Here is a 9,330-nt window from a genome sequence, read left to right on the forward strand (position 1 = left end):
GACCGTCCCGTAGAAGTCTATGGGGCTGTAGTGCTCAGCCATGGCCATCACCATGAAGACTGGAACCCCTCGATGTAAACCGCGGAAGTGCAGCCCCTAGAGTGAGGTAGGTGTGTATCTGGAGGGGGAGGGTGGGGGCAAAAAGGAACAAATGCACTTTCTTTTTAACACACACGGATCCTTTAAGCATGCGGAGGATAAAAGACGAAGGTTCATTGGGGTTGTCTTATAAATATTAACCATAATTAATCCAGTTTTATTTTTCCTCAATAAATCAGTAACATTTGAATGTACGACGTTCACAGACTTATTACCATCAACTATAGACATGACCCAAACAGCATATACATGACATTTCTGCAATCGCAATTCCCCTGGACCCCGCAAGAATGATCTGGTGCTACTTCCTCTGTCCATGTCCCCAACACCTCATCACAATGTGAGAACCCCAGAACGTGATCTGGTGCTACTTCCCCTGTCCATGTCCCCAACACCTCATCACAATGTGAGAACTCAGAATGTGATCTGGTGCTACTTCCCCTGTCCATGTCCCCAACACCTCATCACAATGTGAGAACCTCAGAACATGATCTGGTGCTACTTCCCCTGTCCATATCCCCAACACCTCATCACAATGTGAGAACCTCAGAACATGATCTGGTGCTACTTCCCCTGTCCATGTCCCCAACACCTCATCACAATGTGAGAACTCAGAATGTGATCTGGTGCTACTTCCCCTGTCCATGTCCCCAACACCTCATCACAATGTGAGAACCTCAGAACATGATCTGGTGCTACTTCCCCTGTCCATGTCCCCAACACCTCATCACAATGTGAGAACCTCAGAACATGATCTGGTGCTACTTCCCCTGTCCATGTCCCCAACACCTCATCACAATGTGAGAACCTCAGAATGTGATCTGGTGCTACTTCCCCTGTCCATGTCCCCAACACCTCATCACAATGTGAGAACCCCACAACATGATCTGGTGCTACTTCCCCTGTCCATGTCCTCAACACCTCATCACAATGTGAGAACCTCAGAACATGATCTGGTGCTACTTCTCCTGTCCATGTCCCCAACACCTCATCACAATGTGAGAACCTCAGAATGTGATCTGGTGCTACTTCCCCTGTCCATGTCCCCAACACCTCATCACAATGTGAGAACCTCAGAATGTGATCTGGTGCTACTTCCCCTGTCCATGTCCCCAACACCTCATCACAATGTGAGAACCTCAGAATGTGATCTGGTGCTACTTCCCCTGTCCATGTCCCCAACACCTCATCACAATGTGAGAACCTCAGAACATGATCTGGTGCTACTTCCCCTGTCCATGTCCCCAACACCTCATCACAATGTGAGAACCCCAGAACATGATCTGGTGCTACTTCCCCTGTCCATGTCCCCAACACCTCATCACAATGTGAGAACCCCAGAACATGATCTGGTGCTACTTCTCCTGTCCATATCCCCAACACCTCATCACAATGTGAGAACCCCAGAACATGATCTGGTGCTACTTCCCCTGTCCTTGTCCCCAACACCTCATCACAATGTGAGAACCTCAGAATGTGATCTGGTGCTACTTCCCCTGTCCATGTCCCCAACACCTCATCACAATGTGAGAACCCCACAACATGATCTGGTGCTACTTCTCCTGTCCATGTCCTCAACACCTCATCACAATGTGAGAACCCCACAACATGATCTGGTGCTACTTCACCTGTCCATGTCCCCAACACCTCATCACAATGTGAGAACCCCACAACATGATCTGGTGCTACTTCCCCTGTCCATGTCCCCAACACCTCATCACAATGTGAGAACCCCAGAACATGATGTGGTGCTACTTCCCCTGTCCATGTCCTCAACACCTCATCACAATGTGAGAACCTCAGAACATGATCTGGTGCTACTTCCCCTGTCCATGTCCTCAACACCTCATCACAATGTGAGAACCCCACAACATGATCTGATGTTACTGTCCATGTCCCTGCACCTCATCACACAGCAAGGACCCTGAGCCAGGATCTGGTGCTACTTCCCCTGCCCATGTCCCCAACACCTCATCACATAATGAGAACCCTGAGTCATGATCTGGTGTTACCGTCTATGTCCCCCACAACACACAGTGAGAACCTCGGACTGTGATCTGGTGCTACTTCCCAAGTCAATGTCCCCGCAACTCATCAAACAGTGAGAGCCCTGAGCCAGGATCTGGTGTTACTGTCCACGTCCCCACACATACAGCAAGAACCCCACTGTTACATGGTGCTTCCATAACACAGCATATATCTGTGATCTTGTGCTACTTCCCCTGTCCATGTCCCCAGCACCCCACCACACAGTTGGAACCCTGAGCCATGATCTGGTGCTACTGTCCATGTCCCCAACATATAACTACCACAGCATGGACCATGGACCAATATTATGTCCATGTCCCCAACACATCACACAGAGAGAACCCTGAGCCATGATCTGCTGCTACTGTCCATGTCCCCAACACATAACACAGCATATACCCTGGATTGTGATCTGGTGCTACTTGTCCATGTCCCCACATAGCAAGAACCCCAAGCTATGATCTGGTGTTACTGTTCATGTTCCACAACACATCACACAGTGAGAACCCCAAACTGTGATCTGGTGCTACTTCTGTCCATGTCCCCAACACCTCATCACACAGGGATATCCCCAAGCCAGGATCTGGTGTTACTGTCCATGTCCCCACACAGCGAGACCCCCAAACTGTGATCTGGTGCTACTTCCCCTGTCAATGTCCCCACACAGCGTGAACCCCAAGCCCTGATCTGATATTACTGTTCATGTCCCCAACACCTCGAGAACCTCAAACTAAGCTGGTGCTACTTCCCCTGTCCATGTCCCCAACACCTCATCACAGAGCGAGAACCCCAAGCCAGGATCTGGTGTTACTGTTCATGTTCCACAACACATAACACAGCATATATCTGTGATCTGGTGCTACTTCCCCTGTCCATGTCCCCAGCACCCCACCACACAGTGATAACCTTGGGCCATGATCTGGTTGTACTGTCCATGTCCCCCACACATTACACAGCAAGATGCCTGGTCCGTGTCCTGGTGCTACTTCCCCTGTCCACGTCCCCAACACCTCATCACACAGCGAGAACCCCAAGCCAGGATCTGGTGTTACTGTCCATGTCCCCACACATCCCACAGCGAGAACCCTGAGCCAAGGTCGGGTGCTAATGTCCATGTTCCCCTACACATTACACATCGAGAACCCCAGACTGTGACCTGGTGCTACTTCCCCTGTCCATGTCCCCAGCACCTCATCACACAGCGAGAGTCCTAAGCCATGATCTGGTGCTACTTCCCCTGTCCATGTCCCCAACACATCACACAGAGAGAACACCAAGGCATGATCTGGTGTTACTGTTCATGTTCCACAACACATAACACTGCATATATCTGTGATCTGGTGCTACTTCCCCTGTCCATGTCCCCAGCACCCCACCACACTCTGAGAACCCCACAACATGATCTGGACCTACTGTCCATGTCACCAACACATCACACAACCAAAACCATCCCCAGCACCTTGTCACACTGTGGGAACCCCAGGCTGTGATCTAGTGATACTGTCCCTGTCCTCAACATCTTATCACCCCTCAAGAACCCCAGACCGTGATCTGATGTGACTGTCCATGTCCCCAATACCTCATCACACTGTGGGAACCCCAGGCTGTGATCTAGTGATACTGTCCCTGTCCTCAACACCTTGTCACACCTCAAGAACCCCAGACTGTGATCTGATGCTACTTCCCCTGTCCATGTCCCCAGCACCCCACCACACAGTGAGTCATGATCTGGACCTACTGTCCATGTCCCCAACACATCACGCAACCAAAACCATCCCCAGCACCTTGTCACACCGTGGGAACCCCAGACCGTGATCTGATGTGACTGTCCATGTCCCCAACACCTCATCACACTGTGAGATCTCCGGGCCATGAGCTGGTGGTACTATCCATGTCCCCGGCACCCTAACACACTGTGTGAACCTAAGGCCATGAGCTGGTGGTACTATCCATGTCCCCGGCACCCTAACACACTGTGTGAACCTAAGGCCATGATCTGGTGCTACTATTCATGTCCCCAACACATCACATAGCAAGAACCCCAGACTCTGATCTGGTGCTACTTCCCCTGTCCATGTCCCCAACACCTCATCACAATGTGGGATCCCCAGGCTGGTGTTCTAGTGATACTGCCTCCGTCCATGTCCCCAAGCACTCCACCACACAGTGAGGACCCTGAGTCATGATCCGGACCTATGTCCATGTCCCCAACACATCACACAACCAAAACCATCCCCAGAACGTTCTCACACTGTGGGAACCCCAGGCTGCAATCTAGTGATACTGTCCCTGTCCTCAACACCTTATCACCCCTCAAGAACCCCAGACCGTGATCTGATGTGACTGTCCATGTCCCCAATACCTCATCACACTGTGGGAACCCCAGGCTGGTGATCTAGTGATACTGTCCCTGTCCTCAACACCTTATCACACCTTAAGAACCCCAGACCGTGATCTGATGTGACTGTCCATGTCCCCAATACCTCATCACACTGTGGGAACCCCAGGCTGGTGATCTAGTGATACTGTCCCTGTCCTCAACACCTTATCACACCTCAAGAACCCCAGACTGTGAGCTGGTGCTACTTCCCCTGTCCATGTCCCCAAGCACCCCACCACACTCTAAGAAACCCTGAGTCATGACCCGGACCTACTGTCCATGTCCCCAACACATCACACAACCAAAACCATCCCCAGCACCTTCTCACACTGTGGGAACCCCAGACCGTGATCTGATGTGACTGTCCATGTCCCCAACACCTCATCACACTGTGAGATCTCCGGGCCATGAGCTGGTGGTACTATCCATGTCCCCGGCACCCTAACACACTGTGTGAACCTAAGGCCATGATCTGGTGCTACTATTCATGTCCCCAACACATCACATAGCAAGAACCCCAGACTGTGATCTGGTGCTACTTCCCCTGTCCATGTCCCCAACACCTTATCACACTGTGGGAAACCCAGGCTGGTGATCTAGTGATACTTCCCCTGTCCATGTCCCCAAGCACCCCACCACACAGTGAGGACCCTGAGTCATGATCCGGACCTACTGTCCATGTCCCCAACACATCACACAACCAAAACCATCCCCAGCACCTTCTCACACTGTGGGAACCCCAGGCTGTGATCTAGTGATACTGTCCATGTCCCCAACACCTCATCACACTGTGGGAACCCCAGGCTGGTGATCTAGTGATACTGCCCCTGTCCATGTCCCCAAGCACCACATCACACTGCAAGGACCCCCAAGTCGTGATCTGGTGCTAATGTCCATGTCCTCTGCACCTTATCACGCTGTGAGACCCCCAAGCCAGGATCTGGTGCGACTGTCCATGTCCTCTGCACCTTATCACGCTGTGAGACCCCCAAGCCAGGATCTGGTGCAACTGTCCATGTCCCCATCACACCGCGAGAACCCCAGGCCGTGACCTGGTACTACTCTGCCTGCTGTTCCGGCTTGGTAGCCTCTGGCGCTCAGGGTGTTCTAGGTCGCTGCCGCTCTCTGACGCCACGTTCAGGTCGCCGATACCGTTGAGCTCCACGGCTTGGTTTTCTCGGTTCTGTATCCAGGCAGCCTGGCTGCTGTCTATCGCAGATGTTGGGTTCTTGCTGGGGGAGAGGGGGAAGGGCAGGGAGCTGTTGAAGCTGGGCCCTTTCTCCGGAGGGCTGTAGTGGGTATAATGAGGTATGATATGAGTGTGGGTGATCGTTCCCGCCTTGGCCGGCAACTTCGGCACCAGTTCGCGGTGGGACCCCGTCAGGCCCTGCCTGCACTTGGTGAACCCCAAGTAGTAGATTTCGATCAGGTTAAGCAGCAAAGACAAGCAAGCCACGGCCAACATGAATAAAATAAATATGGTCTTCTCCGTGGGGCGGGAGATGTAGCAGTTCACGGTGTTGGGGCACGGCCAGCGGCTGCATGTGTAGAGCGGCTGCAGCTGAAACCCGTAGAGAAAGTACTGCGCCACGATGAACCCCACCTCAAACAAAGTCTTGAAGAGGACGTTGAACACATAAGTCCGCAGGAGGGCCCCGCGCAGACGCACCTTGCCCAGGTCATCCTTGATGGAGGGTTTGGTGGGCTTGGGCGGCTCGAGGAGCGGCTGCCTGTCGCCCTGAGGGTCTCCTTTGCTTTGCCGCAGCTTCTCCTTCTGCTTCTGCTTCTCCTCCAAGCGCACGAGGTGCAGGATGTGGCCCAGGTAGATCAACGTCGGCGTGGAGACAAAGATGATCTGCAGCACCCAGAAGCGGATGTGGGAAATGGGGAAGGTCCTGTCGTAGCACACGTTCTGGCAACCGGGCTGCTTGGTGTCGCAGGTGAAGCCCGACACCTCGTCCCCCCAGACCTTCTCCGCCGCCGTCCCCAGGACCAGGATCCGGAAGATGAAGAGGACCGTCAGCCAGACTTTGCCCACCACCGTGGAATGTTCCTGCGCCTTTTCCAAAAGTTTTCCCAACAAGTTCCAGTCTCCCATTGGAGCGTCGGTCACATATTACCCTGGGGGGGGGGTAAAAACAAAAGTCAGGAGATAATGAAGAACATGTAACATCGACTATCGCCAACATATCCTCAAGAAGGTTCCTTACCGATGCCTGCAGATTGCCGGTAATCCCTGAAGAGTCACCTCTGCGTCTCCGGCCGTGTCCTCGGGGGGGGTCTGTGTGTGTCTGTGCCGCAGCCCCCCGGCCTCTCATAGCCGCTTGTGTGAAGCCCCCTCCCCCGTGTGTATAACTTGTTATTTTTAGAGTATTTTTTCTTCTAAATATACATCCAGCGAGCCGAGGAATTCCGGAGCCTCTCCTCCCTGTGAACGTCACAAGTGTCTGCCGGCTGCCTGTGGTGAGTGTCGTCTGTCAAGAAGAGGGTTGTGTGGCCATGTGTTGGTGGTCGGTCGGCCGCGCTAATCCTACGCTGGTGACAGCATAGCCCCGCCCCCCTCAGCGTTCCCTACTTCTCTATTCTCTCTGCAGATATGATCCCTACTTCTCTATTCCCTCCGCAGATATCATCCCTACTTCTCTATTCCCTCCGCAGATATCATCCCTACTTCTCTATTCCCTCCTCAGATATGATCCCTACTTCTCTATTCTCTCCGCAGATATGATCCCTACTTCTCTATTCCCTCCACAGGTATCATCCCGACTTCTCTATTCCCTCCGCAGATATGATCCCTACTTCTCTATTCCCTCCGCAGATATCATCCCTACTTCTCTATTCCCTCCGCAGATATCATCCCTACTTCTCTATTCCCTCCGCAGATATGATCCCGACTTCTCTATTCCCTCCGCAGATATGATCCCGACTTCTCTATTCCCTCCGCAGATATCATCCCTACTTCTCTATTCCCTCCGCAGATATCATCCCTACTTCTCTATTCCCTCCGCAGATATGATCCCGACTTCTCTATTCCCTCCGCAGATATGATCCCTACTTCTCTATTCCCTCCACAGATATGATCCCGACTTCTCTATTCCCTCCTCAGATATGATCCCTACTTCTCTATTCCCTCCTCAGATATGATCCCGACTTCTCTATTCCCTTCGCAGATATCATCCTGACTTCTCTATTCCCTCCGCAGATATCATCCCTACTTCTCTATTCCCTCCGCAGATATGATCCCTACTTCTCTATTCCCTCCGCAGATATCATCCCTACTTCTCTATTCCCTCCGCAGATATCATCCCTACTTCTCTATTCCCTCCGCAGATATCATCCCTACTTCTCTATTCCCTCCGCAGATATGATCCCGACTTCTCTATTCCCTCCGCAGATATGATCCCTACTTCTCTATTCCCTCCACAGATATGATCCCGACTTCTCTATTCCCTCCTCAGATATGATCCCTACTTCTCTATTCCCTCCTCAGATATGATCCCGACTTCTCTATTCCCTTCGCAGATATCATCCTGACTTCTCTATTCCCTCCTCAGATATGATCCCTACTTCTCTATTCCCTCCACAGATATGATCCCTACTTCTCTATTCCCTCCACAGATATGATCCCTACTTCTCTATTCCCTCCGCAGATATCATCCCTACTTCTCTATTCCCTCCGCAGATATGATCCCTACTTCTCTATTCCCTCCGCAAATATCATCCCGACTTCTCTATTCCCTCCGCAGATATCATCCCTACTTCTCTATTCCCTCCACAGATATCATCCCTACTTCTCTATTCCCTCCACAGATATGATCCCGACTTCTCTATTCCCTCCTCAGATATCATCCTGACTTCTCTATTCCCTCCACAGATATGATCCCTACTTCTCTATTCCCTCCACAGATATCATCCCTACTTCTCTATTCCCTCCGCAGATATGATCCCTACTTCTCTATTCCCTCCGCAGATATCATCCCGACTTCTCTATTCCCTCCGCAAATATCATCCCTACTTTTCTATTCCCTCCGCAGATATCATCCCTACTTCTCTATTCCCTCCGCAGATATGATCCCTACTTCTCTATTCCCTCCGCAGATATGATCCCTACTTCTCTATTCCCTCCGCAGATATGATCCCTACTTCTCTATTCCCTCCTCAGATATGATCCCTACTTCTCTATTCCCTCCTCAGATATGATCCCGACTTCTCTATTCCCTCCTCAGATATCATCCCTACTTCTCTATTCCCTCCGCAGATATGATCCCTACTTCTCTATTCCCTCCTCAGATATGATCCCTACTTCTCTATTCCCTCCGCAAATATCATCCCTACTTCTCTATTCCCTCCGCAGATATCATCCCTACTTCTCTATTCCCTCCGCAGATATGATCCCTACTTCTCTATTCCCTCCTCAGATATGATCCCTACTTCTCTATTCCCTCCGCAGATATGATCCCTACTTCTCTATTCCCTCCGCAGATATGATCCCTACTTCTCTATTCCCTCCTCAGATATGATCCCTACTTCTCTATTCCCTCCTCAGATATGATCCCGACTTCTCTATTCCCTCCTCAGATATCATCCCTACTTCTCTATTCCCTCCGCAGATATGATCCCTACTTCTCTATTCCCTCCGCAGATATGATCCCTACTTCTCTATTCCCTCCGCAGATATCATCCCTACTTCTCTATTCCCTCCGCAGATATGATCCCTACTTCTCTATTCACTCCGCAGATATGATCCCTACTTCTCTATTCCCTTTGCAGATAGTGCCTTGAAAAAGTATTCATACCCCTTGAAATCTCCCACATTTTGTTAC

At 51.2% G+C, this 9,330-nt stretch overlaps 1 protein-coding gene across 1 annotated transcript; it reads right to left on the reverse strand.

Annotated features, from left to right (window-relative positions):
* Positions 1-237: 237 nt before the first annotated feature.
* Positions 238-6,846, reverse strand: LOC141108837 (gap junction alpha-3 protein-like). Its single transcript, XM_073600795.1, has 2 exons — positions 6,718-6,846; positions 238-6,628 (listed from the first exon to the last, which is right to left on the reverse strand). Exon 2 carries the CDS (start codon positions 6,603-6,605, stop codon positions 5,532-5,534), a length of 1,074 nt encoding a protein of 357 aa, XP_073456896.1. The 5' UTR covers positions 6,606-6,628; positions 6,718-6,846; the 3' UTR covers positions 238-5,531.
* Positions 6,847-9,330: the final 2,484 nt, after the last annotated feature.

This window comes from Aquarana catesbeiana, linkage group LG09, assembly GCF_042186555.1.
Source record: "Aquarana catesbeiana isolate 2022-GZ linkage group LG09, ASM4218655v1, whole genome shotgun sequence".
Classification (NCBI taxonomy): domain Eukaryota; kingdom Metazoa; phylum Chordata; class Amphibia; order Anura; family Ranidae; genus Aquarana; species Aquarana catesbeiana.

Bases quoted from the DNA above. Each gene is read 5' to 3' on its own strand.
- LOC141108837 (XM_073600795.1), bottom strand. From the start codon at position 6,605: ATGGGAGACTGGAACTTGTTGGGAAAACTTTTGGAAAAGGCGCAGGAA.